This window comes from Eupeodes corollae, chromosome 1, assembly GCF_945859685.1.
Source record: "Eupeodes corollae chromosome 1, idEupCoro1.1, whole genome shotgun sequence".
Classification (NCBI taxonomy): domain Eukaryota; kingdom Metazoa; phylum Arthropoda; class Insecta; order Diptera; family Syrphidae; genus Eupeodes; species Eupeodes corollae.
Window position 1 is genome coordinate 271,711,202 of NC_079147.1, and position 26,274 is coordinate 271,737,475.

Here is a 26,274-nt window from a genome sequence, read left to right on the forward strand (position 1 = left end):
TACTTAAACATCTTGACATTCACAGATCAGCTGTCCTATATAGTATCCCTGCTATTGTTCTGAAGAGTTGTTCTTCAACACTTTTAAAACCACTGCGAAAGCTTTTCCATCTGTCCTATTCTACAGGTCTCTTTCCGAGTGGTTGAAAAACCACTCAGCTATGTTTAAAAAAGGTAATTCCTATTCTATTTTCCAAGGTCATGAACACGCTGATCAATTTTGAGCTTAAGGAATACCTATTTTGGAGGAAGTAAGATTATTGCACTTGATATTTCAAAGGCATTTGATAGATTTTGGCATCAAGCTCTCTTATCTCCTAATAACCTTTCTGACTATTCGATTCAAGTAGTATTGGAAGGGTTCAAATCTGGTATCTACAAAATACACACTGGTGTGCCACAGGGCTTTGTTTTGTCTCCGACACTCTTCCTTTTTTCTTATAAATGATCTTTTGTCTGAAACTTCTTACTCACTTAATTGTTTCGCTGATAACAATATCCTCACCTTTTCAAAGTAGTCAAAAAATATTCAACAAAATTTGTACTAATGGATTTTACTGATAGCTACAAACCGTGCCTTAAATCATTGATTTCATCATTCAAAAATTAAAAACGAACTACAAAAAAAGTTTTAGCCAGTGGAAGAGCTGACACATTTTTTTTAAAAACAAATAATTAGATAATTTATTTGATATACTACTATACTAGTGGCCCGTCCCGGCTTCGCACGGCCAGACATAAATAGGTACAGATATTTAAGTTATAAGCATGCTAATTAAAACGACCATGAATCACTAAAAGCACCCTTTCCTTAAGTCGATGCCAACTATAGAAAAAGTTTGTCACCGGGATTTATTTATTGTTAGGACAAGGGATATTTTTTCAAAGGGAACTGTAACCTTTTAAAAGATATGGGCAAATCAATTGGCATCATGGGCGAACTGACCGGCCGTGGAACCCGTAATGATAATTGCTACAATCACAATGTCCTCAATTCTTTGATCAATAGTCTTATACCATTACACATATTAGGAGGGCTTAAATGTATAACAGCATAACAGGCGCAACAAGCGTACCTATTTTAAATTTAAGTTTATGAGGTGGCAAGCCAGTAGGATTGAAGAAATTTAAAAATTCCTGATGGTAGTGCACTGTATCTTCGATGTTACACACGTTGTCAACAGATTTGTAACATTTTAAATCACCTGGTACTTTTTCAATAGAGTCGTTTCTGGGTCACAATATCGCTCTCGAAACAGAGGCAATGGAAATTTCTTACTGTAAGATTGTTGAAATCTTATTTCTAGACTGTGAACAGTTTGAGCCAATTCAATATCCAACAGTACTTGGGAGCTGTTTGCAATTGGAGTAGTAAATTTTAAGTCTCCTAATTTAAGTATATTTTCTGAGAAATTACCACCGCGGTTATTGCATAAGTGTGCTGTCCTATTCCTGAGCAAATTGACAGTTTTAATTGATTGCCACAAATGTCACGATTTAAGGTACGCTTTAATAACTTCGGCACGTGAACCTTTTGTTACAACTGGTAGAGTTTGGCGAAAGTATCCAGCGAAAACAAAAGTTAAGCCATCCATTATACTGCATGAGTTTCTTACATATTTAAATGTGAGGTCCACTGCTTCTACATGAGCTCTATGGCTCATGGTGCACTCATTCCAAATAATCAGTGAAACGTCCTATAAGAGCTTTCCAAGTGGACCATTTTTACGGATTGAACATACAGACTGTTGAACTATAGAAACAGCCAACGGTAATTTAAACGTCGTTTTTCCCATCATTTAATAGGGTTTCATCAGTTCCTAAGCTGCCACTTCCAGGATAATCGTGCTTTTGACAATACTAAATTGGCAAGAAATGTTTTACCCGTGCCACCGGGCGCGTCCAAAAAAAAATAGTTTTCCACATTTTCAATTATAGCATCGTACGCTAATTTTTGATCTACCACTAACTTGGGTACATTTAAATTGACATATTCTGACAACTTGTTAATATCATGTGTACGGCACGGTATGGCATCAACTACATTTTGTGAGCGATTCGGAGAAGGTAATCCAAAGTCTCTTAAACTTTTGGCATTTAATTCTAAAAGTTTGTTTTCGATTTGTATCAAACCTTCGTTATATAAACGGATCCTCGTTCTTAGGCTATATGTCAGGCTAAGACATTTTATGGGTAATTTTTTACACCTTTAGTTGGTTTTAATAGAAATTGCTAAAGTTTTCTATAGTAATCTACTACTAAAGTCTATGTTACTCAATGCTAATGTAGCTTTGTAATAAAAAAAGAGTTATTAAAATCGGTCCAGTCCTTTTTGGGTTTATTCGTTGCATTCAAAAATACAAAACTTTCCTCTTAATAACATTAGTGTAGATTTTGCATATCTGATCAAAAGGAAACACTAAATTTTGTATTCAATCATTCAATCCGATTTATTTCAATGATAGCTATAACTAGCATTTTTTAAGAACTGTACTGCTTAATCATTGAATTTTTGCACCTAGATAAAATTTAAATAAATTTGTAACAAAAATCTGATCAAAATCAAAAAACCTTCAACCTTCAAAAAACCACTCCTGCCTTCAAAAATAGTAGACTTACATTCCCAGAGCGTCTCAAGAACTATTTAAAGTGACCATGCCAAAAATAAAAAAACAATACCATCAATTAAATTTGAATTATTTTATTTTATATAATTTCTTGATTGAATTTGAAACAGTTAATGAAAAACACTCATTTATTTAGGAGACAGAAGAAGTTTGGGTGTTTTTACTCAGAAAAAATATATCTGCTATAATTTTTATTCATATAATCTTATTATCTATAAATTGCCTAGAATCTTATCTATAATTCTTCTTTTCTTCTTTAAATCTAAGTTTAGAGATAGGTAAATATCGATTTAAGTTTTTTTTTTTAATCCACATTTTATATATAATCAAATTATCATTTATATTGCAAACTGGTAGCCTTTTTATTAATTTGTTTTGTTAAAAACTAAAACACTAATTATAGCAAAATGCAAACAAACATTTTTAACAAAACAAGACAGCAGCTACTAACTTTGGCTTAGGAATAGAAATCTAATTATTTAAACAAAAACTATCTCAGTATCTTTCATTTTTTAATGTAGTATATCTTAGGCGAGAGATAAATTCAAATTCTTTGAAAATACAAAATAAATCTGCTTAAAAATTAATCACAAACATTCGATTACACTGGTAACGGTAACTGGGTAAAATTATAGGAAACTATCGTAGATTATTCTTCGTATGTACAACGTATTAACATAAAACTAATGAATTCATTTAACTAACGGTCATGCTTGGTCAACTGGAGCGGTGCTTTGTGGTTTTGACCGGTGGTGCCGGTGGTTGCCGCCGCCGCTGCTGCTGCTGTTGGGGGCAGAGAATCGTTGTCGGAATCGTCGTGAACGTTGATTTCCTCGTCCGAGTCGGAGTCTTCAGCCTGATGATGGTTGTGGTGTTGGAGCTGCTGCTGGGAGAGTGAGGCAGCGACGGCGTATTGTCGGGCCAGGCCGAGTGCAAAGGCCGCCGCGGAGGGAGACCCAGCGACCAGGGACCGGAACGCACTCCGTTCACCGCCCATTGATAATGGAGCTGATGCTGTGCCTGATGATTGGCTGGGAGGTTTCTCGGATGCCGCCGCCGTCTGCGGGGATGGTGGCGCTGCTGTCGGTGACTTCGGGCTGAGACTGGACGCCCTGGCCGACGGATGGGGATAGTGCTGATGTGGATAATGGTGTGGATTGAGGAGCAACGGTTGCGAAGGCGACTGATGATGGTGATGGGGCTGCAGGGCGTGATTCAGCGATGATCGCATGCTGGCTGTAGTTTCGGAGGTGGACACCTGGTGGTGGAGGTGGTGGTGCTGCTGTTGCTGCTGATGATGCTGATGGGACGTTAAGGCACCATGCTGATGCTGATGCTGGTCCTCGTTGCCGGAAGTACGGATGGTATGCTGTTGTTGGTGCTGCTGATTGCCGCTGCTGGTGTTGAGAGGTGGCGGCGAATCGACGAGAGATCGCTGCTGCTGCTGCTGTTGACCCATGGTTGGACTGGAACGTCGCTTCAACAGATTCATTCGTTGGTGCCGGCGCCATTTCGCTCTTCTGTTGGAAAACCAAACCTAATTCGATCAATATGAAAGGATGTTTGGTTAGTTCGCAAAAAAAGTTGACACTAGCAATGTGTGCGCAAGAGCAAAGCAAAGCAAAAAGGTCTCCTTTGAAAGTTGGAGAAGCCTTATCAATTAAAAAAGGTTAGAAACATGAAACAGAAGCAGATGAGAAAGAGAGAGGAGAAAAGATATATGCGTGGTGTTCCGAACTACTTATTTGACATATAGAGACGCTTACCTGGACTCGGGCTTCACTGAGAGAGGTTCGACTGGAAAGCCGTTCTCGAGTACTGACACAGGGATAGTGCGATTTATCGAACTCTTTCTCAAGCTCTTCCAATTGTTCAGGACTGAATGTTGTGCGATTTCTCCTAAACTTCGGCTCATCGTCATCATCTAAATAATCGGAATCTAGAATCGTAACAAATATTAGATTCGAATAATTTTTGTGGGGTTTTCAAGAAGTTCTTACCAATCAAACGATTCTCATCTGGTGACTCCAGAGTGTCGTGACTTCCCGAACCCGGAGAAATAGGCCTTGACACAGTGAGTGGAGACCCACCAACGGGCACCGAGGACAAACTTGGTGGTCCAGCTGTCGACCAGAAGTGCTGTTGGCTGGAAGCCGCAGCTGCTGCTGCAGCCGCCGGATGCCACCCGAAGCCGCCATAAGGATGAGGAGTATACAATCCGTAAGCTGCTGTCCGGGCGAACTCACTAGCAACACGTTCCGCCGCTCGATTACGCAGAATCCGATTAATAGACGACACCGAAGGAGCTGTTGCGTTCGTGCAAACACCTGACCAAGATTAAACAACACACATATTCCCCAATTAACATCCTCTGATCCTCTTCCAAATCAATCAAATTCCATATCGGAAAAATATAACTCACCTTCTGAGATCAAACGCTCGCGTATTTCCCAAGCGAAAATTGTCGGATTCTCCCGTTTATACTGCTCGATCTTGGATACCACAGTTGGTGTTGCTACCTTTGGCTTCGAGCCACCAATTAGACCAGGTGGTCGTAGGGAACCTATACGGAATCAAACAAGAACATCATAAATGAGAAAAATTCTCTCGACTTAAAGAACAAAAGGAAGAAGGAAGCACAAGCAAGTCAGCAAAATAATAGCTTTATCAAGTGATTGCTATCGAAAGATTAATATAAAGCAAAGAGTGGACGGAAGGTTAGGTACGAGTCTATAGAGGGAGCTTGAGATAACCATAATGATGGGGATAGACTCCTTCATTTAAAATTACGTAAACAAAACTCGTCCTTGTTTCAGTTTGTTTTGTGAATGTTTTCATTCATCATTTGGTAGGTTTGGGTTCTTGTCTTTAAAATAGCCCAAGAAAAAGAACAGGTCATAAATTTCACGCTTGACACCAGAAAAATTATGACGCAAATTATATAGGTACAAGTTCCTCAAGGGTGGTATTTAGTTAAGGTTAAGTGCTATGTGTTTGGTTATGGTTGAGGGATTTGTTAGGGATTTTGTTTTTGGTTCAAAGGCTTCATAACAGATAGAGCAAACTTACCAAGTAATTTGGAAACAGCACCTTGTTGTGTGAGCATATGCTGGGCAATATCATAGCCTCGTAGACCAAAGCGGGATAACTCAAGTATACGTTGCTGGGATACAAATGCACTGAGAGTTGTAGGCGATGGAGATCCTCCGGGAAAGAGGGCAGATCCAGGCATTTGCACTGATGGTGTGAGACCAACTGAAAAAGAAATTGAAAAATAAAAGAAAATATTTAATTTCGAAACATGTTATAAGCTTAATGATGAGAAAATAAGAAAACAACTCATGGAATGATTGCGCATCTTTAGTTCTTCGGTTCTTTTGCAGTGCAGCTACAAAAATAAGCGTCTTAAAAGTGATCTATGACGGAATTTCGCACAATTATTTGACGTTCATTTGTCATAAATTAGATTTGGCAGCTTCAGTTATACTATGCGGTCTTGCCTTTTTTTGCTGACAGAAGCTTTTACGTACATCACTTTTACATGTTTATATTTTGACAAACTTGGAGGAACTAAAGTTGTTCTTTAAAAACCTATACATCATCCCGTACTATGGTAATTGTAACAAGTTGAGCAATGACTTTGAAAATTGTATGATATTTTCCAAACACTAACCTGCGAAAGTCTATAATTGATTGGAGATTTCAATGCGAGAAATGGGAATGGGATTGACCGGATTCAACACGTTGGAGTTCAGTTCAAGTAGTATTCTGTTCATGTGCCTATTAAAGAAGAAATAGCGAACATTTTACAATCACAGAAACCAATCTCCATCTTTTACCTCGACTTTACTGGAAAAATGAATCATCTAACCTATTGCAACGTTCCTTGGATTCGTTTCTTTTAAACAGCAACGCTTCAACAGAACTGCTGGAAGTACTCATTAATAAGTTGGCTGAATATATACGAAATTTAAAGCCTAACAAATAACTTTTAACACAACTTAAAATTCAAGCAAAAATTGTTTCACTATGATTTGATAATGCTATCAACAAATCTTTTGCAACAAATGATCTTCAACTAAGAAGCTGGTATCTGGAAGCGAACGCAAGTTATAAAATGTTATGTATGCCAAAACCTATGCTTATAATAATAAAAAAGCAAGCGAAGTAGGCCTAACTAAAAACGCAAAAGACTTTTGAAAATTTAAGAAAGAAATTAACGGAATCAACTATAAAACAACAAAATCCAAATAATGGTATTTGCCATTTACAAAGCGCCTACAATGGAAGAAGCTAGAATAATGATATAATGGTGCACAACTACTACAAGGCTTGAAATTGAATTCAACATTATATTTCAAATGGTAGACATATGCATTCAAGAGGACACAAGCGTCCACAGGTTTTTCTCAAAACCCACCTCTGTCTATCAACTAATACTCTCACCTCCCCGCGGTGAACATCGGCTGCCTAGTACCTCAACTGTAGATTGGGTTCCAACCCCAGTGGAAAGTTGTTGCGGGCAGCAAACGAGAGAGGGGGGTAGAGATGTTTTCACAAAGGCACCTCTCCTTATCTAGACGGCAATGAAGGATTTCCCGAGATAGAATCAACGGTGGCGTCTACAGTTTCAGTAAGGTTGAACTAATTAGGGAACACCTTATACCTAGGGCTTCTACAACTTATTCGGAGCCTAGGCCTATAAGGAGCGGTTTATTCGGCTCCCCGTTCTTAGATCCTTGAGGATCTGGCCCTCAAGGTTGGGGGTTGTGCCATCGAGAGTACTTTCTTGCCACGTAAAAAATACCTTTAGTTGCGAAGCACTAACAAGCCTCGGACACTCACGGATTCACTGTTGACAACCCACGCAAACAAAATAAGGACAACGAACTTCGGATCTGTACATGGAATGTTAGGTCTCTTAACAGACCACGTGCAGCCGAACTATAAGTGGAAGCCCTAAACTGCTGCAAGGCAGATATTACCGCCATCCAAGAAGTGCGATCTAAAAGACTGCGATGTATACTACGGCGACTGCTACCGAGAACAAAGACGGTGTCTATTTCGGTGTGGATTTGGTGTTGGAACTAGACTCAGGAAAAAAGTCTTGAGTTGTGAGCGAGTGCATCACGACAATCCGCATCAAGGCTAAATTCGCCAACATAAGCCTAATATGAGCGCATGCCCCAACAGAGGAGAAAGATGAAGACACCAAAGACATATTCTTCGAGCTCTTGGACAAGACTTATGAGCAGTGCCCTGGCTATGACATTAAAATTATCTTAGGAGATTTTAACGCTAGAAAGAGAAGACATCTTTAGTGGCCCAATCGGGAAATACAGCCTGCACTACCGCGACACCACCTCCGGCAACGGATTTAGGCTGATCGATTTCGTTTTGGGGCGAGACGTTCTAATGGTAGCTCACACATCTCAATATCCACAAGGGGACATGGAAATCTCCTGATCAATCAATTATCAACTAGATTGATCACACTGCGATCGACGCGCGACACTTCTCCAGTACACATGATGTCCGAACATTCCGAGGAGCCAACATTGACTCGGACCACTACGGCTACGGATATCCCGATTCAAGCTAAAGCAATGAAGTACTGTGAGAAGATTCGACGTAAGAAGCCTACAATAGCAAGAGACTGCCATGTCCTTTTCCGATCAAGTGTCTAGTAACCTCTTAAGGAGTCTTATGCTGCCTGCATTAAGCATTGAAACCTAGTGGCAACATTGCCTTGCAGCCATCAGAGATGCCGACTCTGAAGTGCTAGGTTTCACACGGCCACCACAGCAAAACCCCTGGTTTGACGACGAATGCCGGCAAGTGCACGCAGCTAAACAACAGGAATACAAAACGGCGCGGCACGGGAGCACCAGAGCTGCTCGGGAGCTCTACGAGCAGAAGAGGAGAGAAGAACACCGGCTTCTTAGATGGAAAAAAAGAGAGCATGAAAAGCGCGCAATCGAGGAGATAGAGAGATGTCACAACAGGAATGAGGTTCGTAAATTTTACCAAAATGTAGAAAAAACCTCCCAAGGGTACCAGCCACGAACCGAAGCCTGAAAAGACGATCAGAGGTACATCGTAGTAGAACCGCAGTCGATGCTGAGAATATGGAAAGATCACTTCTCCAAATTATATCAAGGCGATGACGAACCGAATTCCGCTGTAAGGGAGATAGAAACACTCAACCTCGGCAACGCAGATCAACAATTCCGCCTACCCGACCTTGACGAAGTGAAGATAGCTATATCTAAACTGAAGTCAAATAAAGCTGCTGGAGCTGACGGCGAAGGCGATAACTTCGTACGGAGCATGCACCAACTCATCTGCAAAATATGGTCGGAAAAAAGCCTGCCCGATGAGTGGAATCTCAGCATAGTGTGCCCGACACATAAGAAGGGAGACCCTCTAAATAACATTGCTTATAAGATCCTTTCTGCCGTATTATGTGAACGTCTGAAGCCATTCGTCAACAACCTGATAGGTCCGTATCAGTGTGGCTTCAGACTAGGAAAGTCCTCTATCGACCAAATATTCACACTACGGCAGATCTTGGAAAAAACCCAGGAGCTTCAAATCGATACCCACCATCTCTTTATCTATTTTAAGGCCGCGTATGACACCATCTATAGGGAAGAGCTCTACCGAGCAATGTCTAGTTTAAGCATCCCTGTCAAACTTATCCGTTTGTGCAGAATGACGATGGAGAATGCACGCTGCTCTATCAAGGTCGGAAAAGATCTTACCGCATTTGATGTCAAAAAAGGTTTAAGACAAAGCGATGCACTGTCATGCAACTTCTTCAACATCGTTCTGGAAAGAATTTTGCAAAAATCAACAGTCAACACTAGAGGCACAATCTTCCAAAGGTCCATCCAATTACTCGGATACGCAGATGATATTGACATAATTGTAAGATCAAAGCGAGATGTCAGTGGAGCGTTTTTGAGCAATGCGACGGAAGCGAAGAAGATGGGTTTAGTGGCCAATGAGGGCAAGACCAAGTCATCAAAAAAGGACACTGAACAACGACGTCTTGGACAAAACGTCAGCTATAACTTTGAGGTAGTTAAGGACTTTGTCTACTTAGGCGCCGCTATAAACTCAGACAACGACACCAGCGCTGAAATCAAAAAATCGCTGCTTCTTTGGACTTAGAAGGCAATTGAGAAGTAAAGTCCTCTTTCAAGAATCACCATCTATTAGACACTCATCATCACTCGCTGAGGCCTGGACCCTGTCGAGAGAAAAATTCTTCGGGTGATTTTTAGTCCCGTACACATAGATGGAGAATGGAGAATGGAGGAGAAGATATAACGACGAACTGTATGGGCTATACAACGACACTGACCAAGTTAACATAATAAAAGTCCAACGGTTTAGATGGCTAGGTCACGTAGAGGGAATAGTCAGCAGCGCTCCAGCCCGAAACCAATCCCGATGTTGAAGACCTCAACTAACTTGGCGTGCGAAAGTGGAGACAGCTAGCTAGGGACCGAGCTGGCTGGAGACGCATGTGGGTTGAGGGCCATGTCCGCCCGGAAATAAATTTGAATGTTCTTAATTTTTTGTTGTCAACCTGGTTGAGTAAAATTCTTGTAAATTATTGTAAATAAATGAATTACTTACTTACTACAGAAGCTTTTAAAGAGTGTTTCTTTTTGAATCAATAAAGTAGCTCAGTAATGCGATATTAATTAAATTAAAGTAAATGTGGCCATGCTGTAACTTTATATGAATACAAATTTAAATGAGCCATTAAACCTGATTTAATTGGGAAACTTAAAAGGGAAAGTTGATTTTTATTTATAGAAATTACTTTTTTATTTTATTTGAATTTGAAATATAAATGTTTCTATTGTCAACTCATCGATTAAGATTGATTTATTTTATTAATTAAAATCTAATTACCACGTAATTGATATCAAAACTATAAATATTATGCAACAGCATCTTTATAGGTAATTAATATTAAATAAAAGTCAGTGAATATAAAAATTGTTGTTAATCAATAAAACATGAAAAATGCGATATTTGCAATGCATATAGTTGAATAGAATGCACACTCTGTCACTTCTGTCACCATATTGAATAAGTTTATTAAAAGTTCATGCTTGTTCTTAATTTATCTAATTGGAATTTTAAAAAAAAATATGTGAATATATAGCAAGATCTGTCAGTCAATTTGACATCTTGTTTAAGCTACTGTTTGTGGGGTTACAAGTTTAAAATATTTTTTATTAAATTAATGAATCTAAATGCTTAGCCAATTGCTTTATGAGTTTAAATTTATGTGTACCTACGTTAGACGAAACTTATAATATCACATACCTACATATATTTTATATTACTACTTAAAAGTTTTGAAATAACATTCAGAAGGTGTTGTTAAATTTAAAATTCAAATGCAAATGAAAAACTAATGCAATAAACATTTAATATTAGAACTTGAACGAGGCAAATAAAAAGTTTTCCGACAAGAGGTTTCATTTTAAATAGTTTATTATTTTAGAAAATTTTTAATTTTGAGGAACTATTCCAATAAATAGCCTGTTAGGCTATAAGAAGGAAGTCCAATACTATCACAATGGATCTATATTGATCTCGGTGTGTTGCGATAACGTCATCTATCGCCAGCTCATCAAACTAAGAAAACCTTTGCTATTTTGGCAGCTGTCACTTTAGAATCTATCATCTTTTGACATATGACAAGTACAAACTATGACATTATTCAAAATGGATCGTTCCATTATTTACCGGGGTATACTGAAATTGTAAGAACTCAAATATCTTGAATATTTGTCGGTTACAGTTCCTTAAACTTAAGAATCGAAAACGTGTGTGCTGCTCAAAAATATAGAATATTGGTTCTGTAGATTGTAGTGTTGACGAAAGTCAAGGTTTGTAGATTTCACATCCTTTGAAAAAACGACCTTAAAACTTCATTAAATCATCAACAATTGTTATACGTTAAATGCGCTACCGGAAGTAGAAGTTATTGATGTGGATGACCTTTATTTTCAAAAAGACAGAAGGCACTGCTTAGAAGGACTAATGGCTGAAACACAAAAATTGTTCAGCTGCGGCTTCGCCTGACGTTTACGAGTTCAGCCATAGGAATTCAATGCATGCTATCACAATGAAGCTTTGATCTTACGTTTCGTTTGACAATCGTAAGGAAAAGAGCATAATGTTACGTAATGTGAATCCAAACGGAAGCTCTATTTCAAATTTACTTTGTCTGACAGTTCAAAAGCTTTACAAAAGTTAACCAACAAAATCCATTTGCTACTTCCACTATTAATTTAGTTTTTTCGATTTCAAATTTATATTTTTTACTGCACGAAAAATCAAAACAAACTTTTGAGAAAAAATAACAGCTGCTAATGACAGAAGCGCTATTTTAGAAATGTCAAATTAGAAATATTATTCAAAGTAACCTCTAAGCAGGCCCGTCGTAACGCAGACGAAGCCGAATCCAAAGCTGAAGTATGTTTGTGTTTCACCCGTAAGGCTGTTCATGAGCTCTGCGGTAAGAAGAGAGGAGAGGAACAGCAATTTCCCGAAAGGAAAACGAGAGAGAAAGCATGAGAAGTGTGCGCTGGAAATTTTGAGAAGTTCCACAGCAGAAATGCAGTAAGAAAGTTTTATGAGCAGGTGAAGTACATAAACTTTGAGCCAATAACTGCAAAGACTATGGTGGAACATCATAGTTGAAAACCTACCCGATGAATGTAACCTCAGTTTTTAATGCGCGATAATGAAAAAAGGAGACCCGCTAAACTGCCACAACTTTAGAGGCATCAGTCTACTTAACATCGCCTGTAAAATCTTCTCTGCCATAATATGTTAACGTTTAAAGGCCAACAATCTGATAGGTCAAAATCAGTATGGTTTTAAACCAGGAAAGTTAACAGCAGATCAAATATTCACTTTACGGCAGATTCCGGAAAAAGCCCCAAAAAAAGCGTCTACGAGCTGTAGAGCCATGTCTAGATTTAGCATCCCTGCCACACTCGTCCGTTTGAGCACGATGACCATGAAGACTTTACGCTCTAACCGAACCTTTCGATGAAGTCAAAAAGGGTTTAGACAAGATGGTGCGCTGTCATGCTATTTCTCTAACATGGTCCTTGAAAGAATAGAGCAGATCTCCCACGTCAACACTAGAGGCACTTAGTTAAAAAGTCTGTCCAATTACTGACATATGCTTATGACATTGACATAATCGGAAGAACGCAACGTAATCTCAATGAGTCTTTTTGCGAGTATTGAGATAAAGGCGGCAAAGATGGGTTTAGAGGTAAAGGAGGACACAATAACAGGGTTTATAAAACCGACGACGTCTCGGCCAAAACGTCACCATCGACAGCCGTAACTTTGAAGTAGTTAAGAACTTTGTTTAGCTAGACTCCGCCATGAACACGGAAAACAACACAAGCGCTGATTTCAAACGAAGAATTACTCTTGTTAACCGCTGTTTCTTTGGGCTAAGAAAGCAATTGAGTGCTAAAGTCCTAAAGTCCTCTCTCGAGCCGCCAAAGTCTCGCTATTCGGTGGAGAAGCATTTACAATGATAAAAGTGGATGATAGCACCTTGGGTCATCTCGAGAGAAAAGTTCTTCGCTTGATTTACAATCCCGTATGTAAAGAAGGTGAGTGGAGGAGACAATGGAACGACGAGCTGTACGGGACCTAGACTTAGCCAGGAGGATAAATTCCAACGACTGTGATAGCTGGGTCACGTAGAACGCATGGAAACTAATGCTCCGATCCGAAAAGTCTTCGAATTCACGCCCACTGGACAACGCAGTAGAGAAAGACCACGGATCAGGTATCGCGCAAAAGTGGAAAATGACCTCCACCCAACTTGGAGTGCTCAACTGCAGATATCTATTTAGGTACCTAGCTACATGGAGAACTTTGTTGGGTGAGACCCTTGTGGACACAGGATTGTAGCACCACCTTAAGTTAGTAAGTAAGATCACAATTTGTCACTAAAATATTTCGATCTTACACTTAAAGACCTTTTTATTTGGGGCAGTGGAAAAGATAACATCTTAAGTAATGCTCCACATTCTATTCAAGGCCTTTAAGATGGAATTCGTGAAGTTACAGAGACAAATCATAATGACTTTAAGTTAATCCGTTACATCTATAACGTTCTTCATGGAATTCCCAATTTCAATATTTACAAAAATTATATTTATACATAAATTAACAGACAATTTAAAAAAAATAAAACATTGTCACCTTCTTAATTAAATAATTATTCAACTCCCCATGATTCATCTACCCTTAAATTCATCTTATGGTGAGCCGATATCTTCTACGTTCTTTAATCATCAAATTCGATCTCCAAATGAACGCATCACTTATAACGATTATCCAAACAAACAAAAATCCACAGGGTTCCTTATCTTATCCCTTTCTTTTTCGTTTTGTTCTTCCTTTGCCTCTTACTTCATTCACTTAAAATGAAGTGTGGACATTAAAATGACAAAATAGACAATAATGAACGATAAAAATCTATAAATACCGATTGCCAAAGAAAATTAATTGATCCAACTAAATCTGATCGAAGATCGTTGATAGTGTCATTGTGCCATGGAAACTAATTTATGATCGAGTACAAATTATTCAAACTTCAGAAGGATGTACTTTAAAAAGACGTTCTAAAATTCCATGAATAACATACATAAGATAAAACAAAAGATTCATCGTTAATCCGTTACAATAAAACAACAAAAGATTAGATACTTTTACCAGGTAGCTAATTTTGAAGTATGATGTCATTTTTTCGATTTGTATGAAGTGAATAGAATTCCGTCGGTAAAAAATCGATATGCCTCTCTTAACTAATCGATGACAGTTCTTATACACTCCAATGTGTCAAAAGACAATTTTTGACCGTTTGAAAGATTTATTGGGACATTCCAAGAAAAAAGGCTACTTCTGTTTGAATTATCTGCATATAAACTATTGTAAAAATCTATGGTATACAATTTTACTATTTATCGATGTATATTTGCCTAATTTGATGACAGTTCATTTTCATTGATAAAATATAACGCTTACGTCACAACCGACAGAAGAAGAAAAAGAAGCTTCTATTTCGGTTAAATCTTTTTTCTTAATGACAAATGACAGTAGCTGCCAAAATTTATGAGTTTACTTTTTCGATGTTAATATACTCGTTTGTTGAATTTGTAAACTTATTTATTTTTTAACAGTTTTTGTGGTGCCAAAATTTATTAAGTCATTTTTGTTGTTGTTGTTTTTGTATAAATATAATAATTGACTTGTTAGCTTTATGTTTTACAAAGCACAGAAGTTGATGAATAAATTAAATCGATTTGAAACTATTGAAGTGGATTTATGTTGTGTATTGGAAAATATATCAGTTAAATTTATGAACACATCCGTATTTAACTTAAAGTTGAATTTTAAAAAAAGCAAGCAAAATTGAATCACAATTTGATTTAAGACCTTATAAATAGATAAATCTAAGTTTTTCTTTTGTCAATTGGGGTTTGGCCATCACAACTATTTACAAAAAGCTTCTTCCAATTCAATCTTTTACACACTGTTTTTAACATATCTAGTAAAAGACAATAGAACGGGCCTTTTAAGTGAAAGGCATGAGCACGTGTCAATTTTTGACTCATTGTTTCTTAAAAATTAATGAGCTTTAGCTATATAAAAATTACACGTCTTTATTATTAATGAAACAAATATTAAACAAAAGAAAGACTTCATGGAAAAGTTTTTGAGTTCAACATTTTGAAAGTCCGATTTATTTATCTAGGTTTAAGCAAATTATAGACATTTACAAATATTAATAATTCAATTGTTGTTGTTTTAAGCAAATAAATTAACAGTTATTGTTCGATTAACATTATTGGACAATAATGAAAGAAATGTTAATGTGAGTAACAGAGATGCAATACAATAAACAAAAAGATAACGTGTGCGATACTTCATACAACTGTCAATTGAATCAAAGGAAATGCACGTTACGTTCAGGGATGAGAATGCTAAGCACGAAAAGTGAAACATTTTGCCCAAAAAAACGAAGTAGATTTGTAAAATATGTAGCAGATAATGAAAAAAACACAAAATACACACTAAGACGTAAAATTATAGGTATTTAAAGGTTAAATGCTTCTTGAAATTCACAAAATTCAGTTTGTCGTTTAGAACTGTGAGCAAAATAAAACTAAACATCTTGTAAGTATGTCTCAATTTAAAATTAAATTTTTTTTATTGCCGCTGATGCACATAAAGGCAGCGAATGACAGGCACAATGAATCAATTCAACACATCTTAAATGAAATTTTGTGCGTTAGACAAAATTTTAAAACGAAGCAGAAATAAGTTGCTACGTAGCAGATACATACAAATAAATTAATGAAGTAGATCTGCTACATATGAAGTAAATACTCATCTCTGGTTACGTTACGTTGACACAATCGATAAACTATAACACTTTTGGAAGTGAAGTTAGGTGTGTTTGGTGTTGGAATTTTAGATCTGTTTACATCAATTATTGTTAATAGAAGGTTTGTTTGAATGCAAAATTGTACTGGATTGTAACTTTTTTATTCAAACTTATATGCGAACAGATACATTTTAAAAGAAAGAGTTTTTAACTAGGAAAACTGTTTCCTGTTCAAAACCAAATATCGCTATTTAACTAATTTGAAGTTGCAAAAAAGAACGAATGATTTTTTTCACTATTTTTTTCCTGAAAGCTGAAATTTGTTGGAAACTAAGGTAAAATTTTCGGAAATAAGCAATTAGCCCTTTTTGGCTATAAAATTATGTTTTTTTTTCGATTTGTATGAAGTCAACAAAACTCCGTCGGTTAAAAATTGATGTGACTCTCTTAGCTAATTGATGACAGTTCTTATACACTTCAATGTGTCAAAAGACAATTTTTGACAGTTTGAAAGATTTATTTGAGCATGTTTGAATTATCTGCGTATAAAGCATTGTAAAAATCTATGGTATACAATGTTACTATTTATCGATATATAAACATAATTTGATGACAGTTCATTTTCATTGACAAAATATAACGCTTACGTTACAACAGACAGAAGAAGAAGCTTATATTCCGGTTAAATCTGTTTCTTGTAATGACAAATGACAGTAGCTACCAAAAAGAATGAATGATTTTGTTCACTAATCTTTTTCCCTGCAAACTGAAATTAGTTGGAACCCTTTTGGCTAATAAAAAAAATTCAATTAAAGCAAAACAAACAAATTTCAAGCTGTCAAAACTAATGTCTAAGAACAACATTACTGAATGAATATGTTTAGAAAGAGAGGTTGTGTTTTTTTCATTTAAAAGAAAGTTTAAACCACATTTCTAACTAAAACACGAGTTTTTTTTTGTTATTAAAAAAAATTATCAAAAACTGTGATTTAGATCAAAGTTATCATTATTGAAAGCATTTGCGAATTTTAGACGATTTGGTAAATTTAATTAAAGCTATTATTAGTAATTAACTAAGCTTAAAAGTAGATATGCCTTATTTTAAACGATTTTAACATCTGGCTATCTCTTAACAATTTGCTAAAAGATAAAATCACAGAATGACTACTTTAACTTTTAGCAATTGGCTAGAAATCCATGAAATATGTACAATTATTCTTATAAGAGTAGTGGATGGAATGGTCTTGTCAACAATTTCATTTAATAGGTCCGTTTAAGTGTTTGCCTTGTTTATTTTTACGAACTGTCACTTTTTAGATATGTTTGGATGTTCGTTATTCAATAAAAGGCAATTACCAATCAACTAGTTAGCACAACGAAAAGAAAAGTTTAAAACTTTGGACTCCCTCAGTAAATTACTAAATATTTAGCAAATTGCTAGATAGTAAATTGTAATGTAACCCTTAAAAATAGGCGGCTTAACATTTTGCGCTAATAATAATTTTACAGATTAAGTCAAATACTGAAGTTTAAAAGATGATTTTTCGTATTTGTAACGATTTAGCCATCTTTATATCTCTAAAAATACTAAGGTTAAAAAGAAATACTTCAAGTTTTAGACATTTTTGAATCCATATGGCACCTATGTTCGATCTCTGAAGTTCGATTTTTTAGGCATTTTTTTTTCACAAAGTGTAAAGACATGACTTTTAATAAAAGTAAATTATTATTTACTGCAGTAGACTGCAAAACGAAATTACTAAATATGGTAGGTCAAATTCTAAGTCCTTAAAAATAGGACGTTCAAAAATGTTGCGCCAAAGAAAATTCTTAGTGTTCTTTTCTTGAGTTTAGAAACTCAATTGTCTTGGAGCTGTTTTGAGACTTTGTGAAATTGATCGATGACAATTTGTCTTAACATTTCTCTACAATAACATAAATAAGGACGAGTTATACAGAGCTTTTCGATACGAGGCATTAACAGGAACTTAAAGGGTTATTAGCACCGTTTATATGTTTCTATTTAAATACAGTGGGAGCAATAAAAAAAAAAAGGAAGGATTTATGCATATTGGTCTTAAAGTTCTAAATATCAAAATGGAAAGAAAAAACAGACTAAGCCGAAGAATTCAACATTCTTAATGTGCGGCTTAAGAAAGAATCGTTATAATTAACAGTACAAAAACTGATGAGTATTCCTGGAACTGCTTAATTCTTTAGGGGGTGAAATGGAACTGTTTTATTAGGCAGAACATTTATTGTTAAAATATTAATAAAACAACGAAAGACATGAAACATTGCGTCGGTATTCAAGAGATGTTAATTCTTTGGTTATAGTTCGCTTATCATTTTCAAAGCCCTTTTTTGGATTCTATCCAAGAGATTTAAGCTTGATTTTAGGGAACTGAATCAAATTTCTTCCACCGTCGGAGAAATCGTAAATGCTGAATCACAAGCACGCTTCAGCTTCGTCTGCGTTACGGTGGCCTGCTTCGAGGTTGCTTTGAATGACATTTCTATTATTTCATCCCAAATATTTTGTTTGTTGACATTTCAAATATTCAGATAATTGAACTAGAGCTTCTGTTTGGAGTCACATTACGTTACATTACGTTCTTTGCCTTACGATTGACAGCCGAACTCGTAAACTGTACTGAAAACTGATTAGATTCCTGGATGCAAGTGCCACTCAGTGACATTAAGGGTGGGTTACACTTTATCGACAGGAGACAGCATTGAGCTTTTGAAGCATTTAATTCTACACGGTGGGAATTGAATGAGCTTAACATACGCTGCCGTTGAAGTTTCACATCCAATTTACAAGAATGTAAAAAGAATATGAGAAGCTGAGTTTAATTTCGCCTGCGAAAAAGTTTAATGGATTAGAAATGCTAGACAAGAAATCGTTATTAAATATCGTGAAGATGGTCGGAGACAAGACGGAGCCCTGGGAAACACCAGCATTTATTTTATGAATTTTAAACTTGAAAACATTCAATACAAATTGTATTAAACGGTTAAAAATGTAGTTTCTACTCCAAGGAAGAAGAGATTCCTGAATACCAAAAGCATGAATTTTCGATAAAATAGCTTGACGCCAAAATCTATCAAATGCTTTCAAGTGCAATAACCTAACTTTCTCCAAAACAATGTAAAAATTTGTTGCACTGTTCGGCGAATAGCTATGAAATCCATAATTTTTTAAAGAAACCATTGAATACTTATTTGTTTTACTGTAAAGGGGATACAATGCCATTGACGCAATTGAACTTAATTTTAGACAAATTGACGAAATGGCTAGGGTTGCAGTACTATATAATCTTTCTGACATTTTAAATGATAATTCGCACATTTGCAGCTGTACCTGTTTCCTCAATAACTTCACTAAATCCATTCTTTAGGCTTAACTTCGATTGTGGAGCATTATAATTGACCATCATTCATGTGATCCCCAAGAAAGAAAGACTAAAGGTCACATTTTCGAAAAATAACAAAGTCAGGAAACTTTGCAAAATTGCAAATTTATCCATTTAAATACGTTGTTGCAGTGTGCACCTTTCAAAAGTGGAAGTTTTTTCTTGTAAAAAGATGACAGGTTAAAAAGTGATTGCTTTCCAAATAGTGGGCCATTATTATGTAACCTCTCGTTAGAAAACCCTTCTTAAAAAAAAAAGAATTCCAAAATTGAGAAAAAACATTAACATTTTCCTAAAAACTGCATTATCTACATTCTACGTTTATAATTTAACCTATAACCTATTTATAACCTAGCCCAACTGCAGTACCTACACTTCTTAAACGTCAGACGTAACGTAGATTGTGCAGTTATATTTTGTTGAAAGTTGAAACACTAGGATTTTACTTCAAATCCGCACTGAATTATTGTTCTTAAACTAGATTTTATTTTAACAAATGACAGCTTTTAGGCTATCTCGTAAAAATTAGGCAACAATTTGTGATTTTGCGTTAATTTCCGGACACTCTTTATTGAAGCAAGAATTTATTTAATTTCACCTAAATATTAATGCGCACTTACACTAATTTTGACACTTGTTTTACAGTAAATATGTTAAAAAATCACTCAAAATCCATCCAAAACTTAATTGTCGAATTTTGTAGTCCGAATGACATAACTTTTTATCAAAATAAGTAGTTGATGTCTACGTGGACCAAAATTGTTCGCATGTGTTTACGGAGTAATTCGAGTCAAAATGACAGTTCTTTAGACAGCACTTCAATTATTTTGAATAGGTACAAATAAACGTACAGATAGACGAACTAATCCAATTTAGTACCTAATTTAAAATTAGTTAAGTACACAAAGACATTTTTATGCGATATAAACACTTTTGCAGAGTAAACAAAAAACAAAACAATTACTTACTAATAAATTGACATAGACAAAGCCTAATCAACTTGCCAAATTATCAAATACACAACAGTTAGGTTTAATTTATTACCAATAACACTATGTTCACATCAGAACATATGTTTTGATTAACAAAACATAAAAAACAATAAGGATTAATAAGCCTGCATGTTTAAACATCAAAACGTTTAATTTAGGATAAAACGTAGTATCTATATTAATTTATATAAGAAACAGCTTAATTAAGTTGGTTTAAACAGATGTTTTTTTTAATCAAAAATAAAATACGTTATACAGTTTTTGGGGCCAAATAGAATTTAATTGATCTTTGAAATAATTTGGTGCAGATATGTGTATTCACTTCATTTGTTTGGCATTAACAACAATCGCATTGTTCGTTTATATCTTTACAAAATTTATAAAATGTCTGGATTGGATGAAATTTGTCTTTTATTGACGTTTCCAGAACCATAGAGGTAAGGGCCCGTTCACATTTTGTTTTTGTTTTCCCAAACTCAACTGACACATTAGATCATGACATAAATATTCCCGAACTGCAGCACCTGAATAATTTTTTAATTTTAATTTTAATTCTTTTCAACTTTACCGATTTAATAAACATGGCGTTTTGAATAATTTGTACAAATGAGTTCATATCTAAGTAAATTTACATTCTTCAGATGACATTGGTTGATCAAATAAAAGAAACGAAGGTTTTTTTTCAAGAATTTTGTATTCCAATTATTTTGTAAGTACTTCTAATTGAAAAATGAAGCAGTTTAAATTCTCATAAGGCACAATTGTTTCTCTGGCGTGTTAAAAATGTGAAATCAATAGCTCCTATAAAGTTAAACAATTACAGATGTCAAACATTGCCATGTTTACATTATTTAGGGCTTCAAACAAATAATGATAAATTTGATAAATGTTGATTTATCACTTTGATCCCATCCGACTATTTCAACTTAAATTACAGCTTTTTTTAGTTGACTGCTTGTTTATAATGTGCTTGTGGTCTATATAACATATTTTTTACTTAAGAGGGTTAAGTCTTTGAAGTACATCGAAAAATGTCAATTTAAAACAGTTTTGTTTGTAAACTAACGAAACGTTAAAATAGTAGTTCACATTTTCTAATTTAATGAGCAAATATAAAAACAAAATATGTAATATTACTTTGATGTTTGACCCTGTTTTGTTTATTGTCAAGAAGATGTCATCCGGGTTAGACTTAAAATAGTTAAGGTATAAAATTAACAGTCAGTCAATTGGATCACAAGGATCAGACAATATTAGAATAATTAAGAAAATAAATATAGGATTTCCGTCGGTTCTGTTTTAAACAGCTCTCTATTTGTACAGATGTCACTTTTGAAGCTGTCATCTTTTGACATTTGAACAACTAAGAACTACGCCATTACTAAAGTTGGAACGATGTACTCTTCAAAAAAGGCATTTAAATTGTTAAAATTCACGACAAAAAATGAATAGATATTTGAAAGGAAAGTTTCCTGAAAATGTTGATTTCCAATGAAGCAAACTTGCAGTTTTACACTTTCAGACTTTTTTTTGGGCACAAAAGAAAAAACAATGAATTCATGAAGATATCGAGGGCAATACAACAGCAAATGTGTTCGAATTAATGATGGAAAATAAAAAAAAAAAGAAGTATATGATGCTGAAAACAAAGCGGTCATTCTTCCCTACTGGCGGAATACAATGGAGAAACTGAAGCTTGTGGAACTGTCAAAGCTGAAAAGTACGAAAACAACACACAGCGCCACATTGCGAAGCCGAAGCTGAAGCGCTGAAGTTGAGTGAGCTTTTACTATTGAATTCATGCTGCCCTGATTTTTGACATTTGTACGGATAGTTGAGGGATCAAGTTGAAAATTTTTGACTTGAGGATTGGTGCAGACAGCTTCAAACTTCAATTTTTGTCACGATTGACTATTGTGGAGGTCCTTTGCTTCAAAATGAGCTTTTTAAATGACAGCTTCTTCTTCTTGCGTTTTTTTGTAATTAAATACAATTTTTTTGATTTTGCTTTAAAAAAAAAAAGACTCGTTTATTTTCTAAATTTCAAAATGAATCCCATTTCTGAAAAGTTGTGACGTTAATGAATGATAAAATATTTTCATGATTTAAGCAATAAACACATTTCATTAAGACTTTCAAAGACGTAACTTGTTTGACCTTTTTTGTGTCATTATTTCTCATGCAATAAATAAAAATTAAAGTCTTTTCTCTAAATAAAGTTGCAAGGAACAATGCTAAAATTTGAAATGGAATAAATGTAAAAATTTTACTCAACAGATTTTGTAAAATATTAAAACGCAGCCTTGACGCGCGAACACAGTCGGATATGGATAACTTACAAAATTACTGTAGCACAACTTGTCACGAAATAAATGTCAAAGTGCAGCCACGGCTTTCAGCTAAAAAAATTGTTTTTTTTTTTAAACTTTGGATACTGCCAATTTTGAAGCCGCAATTGCATTTTTTAATTTTGAGAATACTTAAGATGGTTGCTACAGAAAAATTTGTATTCGCTGATTTGTGGAACGCATCCTAATGTTATGGATTGTCAATTTGACAGTTCAAAGAGAATAGTTGTTTATTGTCTTGAAATATTGGCACACAAGTTTTCTTATTGAAATTATTTTAAGGAAGCATTTTCTATTCTTAAACCTTACGTTTAATTAAAGTAATTTATTATAAAAACAAAATAAAACGAAAATAAATTATAACTCTTCATGTGAACGGCACTTAATTGTCGTTGTTTTAGGTTTGTTTGATAAAAATCAAAGTTTGTTTGTTTTTGATTTCGAAGTGAAAAATGTTTAACGTATGACAGGTTCCAAGGTTTGTGTATCACCTGGAAAGTATTTGTAAGTTGAAAAACAGGTATGAAGTCCTTTAAATAATTTAAAAAGCTTTCAAATTCTTTAACTCCCTTTTCCATTTTTATATATTTTTTTGACCTGTCAAATTTATTCACAGGCCAAGCGAATAAAATCGCGTTTGGAAAATTTTAACGAAACTTAACGAATGTGCGATTATGGTTACTGCAAATAAAGATCGTGTGCATTTGCAATATAGTTTCTGAGTATACAAAAATGAGCTTAATTTGGTAATACTTGGACATTTAATCAAGGCCAAAAGAATTGTTTATAGTAAAAAAAAAAAACTAAACTGAAGAAATTAAAAACTGTCAAAATCTTTTGAAACGTTGATGTTTTTGTTTTTTTTAGAGATAAATGAGTTTTGGTATGACATTTCATATAATAATCCAACAAACATTTTGACAGGTCATGACAAATTTTGATGATTTTGTAGAAATTTTGTACTAAAGAAAAACACAGCTTAGAAAATTAAAACAACAACACTTAATCTATATTTTAAAGTTTGTATTCAGTTTATTGAAACATAAACGGAAATAGTGATGTTTTTACTTTAGGTCCAAATTTTTTAGTCTAAAGTTAAACCCGTAATTAACTCAAAAAATGGATGCACTTGACAGATATGTATATTTCATGCTTCATATTCCAGATGTTTTGGGTCTGTTCACACTTATTTTGTGTTTGATTTTAACTCACAGCTGAAAATCTGTCAGTGCAATGATCAAGTGAATAATGCATATAACTCAAGAAGTTTTCAATTTAACCTATCTCCAATTAAAAAGATAATATATGACTGAAGGTGAAGTAATTAATGTTGTATAATTTAACAGCTTATAGTCACAAACAAAAACTTTATCACTTTTCCAATAATTATGACGTTTAAAGTAGTTACAGTCGATTTTACAATGAAAAATTATCACAATCCACAATTAGGGGTTTAAGATGGGAAGACGTATAATTTGATATCTCATAATCCGTCGGTGATTGATGTTCTATGATTTTGATGTGTTTGTTTTTTGTATAAGACTCACCATTTGGTGGAGGTGGTGGTATTGAAGCGCCACCTGTCATTGGTATTCTCGGTGGCTCCATTTTCCACTGAGCTGATGATGGTAACGATCCAAATTCACGATTCACACCCGATTCAATCAACATGACCAGAGACTGCTGGTATCTTTTTCTTTTGTCAACATGCAGTTAGATTTAACACAACGCACAATTTTGTATTTCCTATAAGTCACTTTATCCAACGGAAACTTCAGTTTTTTTTTAAAGGGAATTTTTTAATTTTCTTATTTAATCAAATTTGTATTTTAGTTCAGAACTGTCAAAGTTGTTAGGTACGTACCGACGATAAAACACGAAATGGGAAATTAAGTACTAAACTCTATATTTTGATTTTTGTTTTCTTTTTTTTATAATTCACAGAAAATTCCACTTGCGCGATCACAATATTGTAGTGTTAACAGTTCGAACGATCCATACAGGTAAACCACAGTTACTGCACTGAAATCACCGAACGGCTCAAGTTTCACTGACGGACTTGAATTCACCAACAGTTACAGAACGGGCAACAGAAACAAAGCGCGTCAGAGTAGTGCGCGTTGTGTGTTGTATGTTGTGTGTGTTTGGCTGTTGGGGGAGAGACCCATCTTGATGATGATGGCGGACGAAAATCAAAGGTAAAGAAGAAATACCACGTATAAACCAGTTAACGGGAAGAGAAGAGACTAGAAACAGTAGTTTGACTACTCTTGCGCATCACGATTGAACGATTAATCACAGTTACCTACCCAGTGACATTTAGGAGGCAGAGCTACGCGCCATCCGGTGAGCAATTAGCACAACAACATTCTATCTCTTTTTGGTGGCATGAGTTAAAAAGAGACACGAATACATTTTCATTTGCTGGAATTCGCGTCTGCAATTGGAAATGTGGAAGTTGAAAAATACTCAAATTGAGTGAACTCAATCGTTTTTGAAGTATTTCAGATGAATGCTGTTGTCTCTTTCTTCTGCATTTTTAGTGGGATGAAAATGGTCGCTTGTCAGATACCATTAGCACTTAATTGGAATACGTACTTGTCACGTCGTACGATAATGGAACTATGAGGTATGTTATGTTGGAAGGTATGTATTTTGGTGGTAAGGTGTTGGCGTTGAAGCACGTCATTAAATTAAATGGGGATTGGAGGTAAAGGCGTGGTTTATTCTGTCTCTTATCCGCTTGGAGAAGCTTATAGCTGAATTGCTTGTTAATGAATGAAAGAAAACACTTCCAAAGGCTTTAAGAATAAAAATAAAAAAGAACAAATCTTATACAGAAAATGGAAATAATGGTTGGTAGGTTTTTGAAGGGTACCTAGATTGGTAGATACGGATGAAACGGGGGAGTGTTTGTTTGCTTTTTGAATGGGTAAATGGTTTTAAGAATGTTCATTGTCGGTAAGTAGTTACCTAGGTAAGGTAGTAACCAGGTACCTATCTATAGATGTAATTTAGTAATCTTTTTAGTTAATTTGCTGTTTTTTTAAATGCATACTTATCTATACTTAATAATTTTTGATAAAATTAAATAAGTTAAACAATTGTTTGCCTACGAAATAAATAATTTAAGGACCATTGGTATTTTTGGTCAAAAGTAGATAAGTCTACTTATACAAAATTATCAATATAAAAACATTGGTAGGTATGCGCAGTGATGGAAAAAATAATAGAAACTATGAATAAACTAGCCAGAGTTCTTAACTATCATCGTCGTGTTTTTGGGATCAAATTTAGAGTTTTTAATTGTCTGTTTAGAAAGACAAAAGTTTTTAAATGTCTGTTTAGAACGACAAAAATAAATTTGCTCAGATAAGATGGAAAAAATCATGTCAGACGATCAAGGAACTTTAAGTTCGATCCCAAAAAAACG

The 26,274-nt window shown here is 35.0% G+C and overlaps 1 protein-coding gene across 2 annotated transcripts; it reads right to left on the reverse strand.

Moving 5' to 3' along the window:
• Positions 1–2,684: 2,684 nt before the first annotated feature.
• On the reverse strand, positions 2,685–24,962 carry LOC129941901 (paired box protein Pax-7-like). Of its 2 annotated transcripts, none has more exons than XM_056050671.1 (6): positions 24,389–24,961; positions 5,696–5,881; positions 5,049–5,189; positions 4,627–4,953; positions 4,393–4,565; positions 2,685–4,163 (listed from the first exon to the last, which is right to left on the reverse strand). In XM_056050671.1, exons 1-6 carry the CDS (start codon positions 24,510–24,512, stop codon positions 3,327–3,329), a joined length of 1,788 nt encoding a protein of 595 aa, XP_055906646.1. In that variant the 5' UTR covers positions 24,513–24,961; the 3' UTR covers positions 2,685–3,326. The 2 variants fall into 2 exon arrangements, with proteins under 2 accessions (XP_055906646.1, XP_055906647.1); XM_056050672.1 differs by having other exon boundaries at positions 3,468–4,146; positions 24,389–24,962.
• Between the last annotated feature and the right edge of the window lie 1,312 nt (positions 24,963–26,274).

What these genes read in the sequence shown, in the direction of transcription:
- LOC129941901 (XM_056050671.1), bottom strand. Translation starts at nt 24,512, where the DNA reads ATGTTGATTGAATCGGGTGTGAATCGTGAATTTGGATCGTTACCATCA. An exon ending in TGCTGTTTCCAAATTACTTG is followed by an intron (nt 5,190 to 5,695) that starts GTAAGTTTGCTC and finishes GATTCCGTATAG; the next exon opens with GTTCCCTACGACCACCTGGT. An exon ending in TCAGTGAAGCCCGAGTCCAG is followed by an intron (nt 4,164 to 4,392) that starts GTAAGCGTCTCT and finishes TGATCGAATTAG; the next exon opens with GTTTGGTTTTCCAACAGAAG.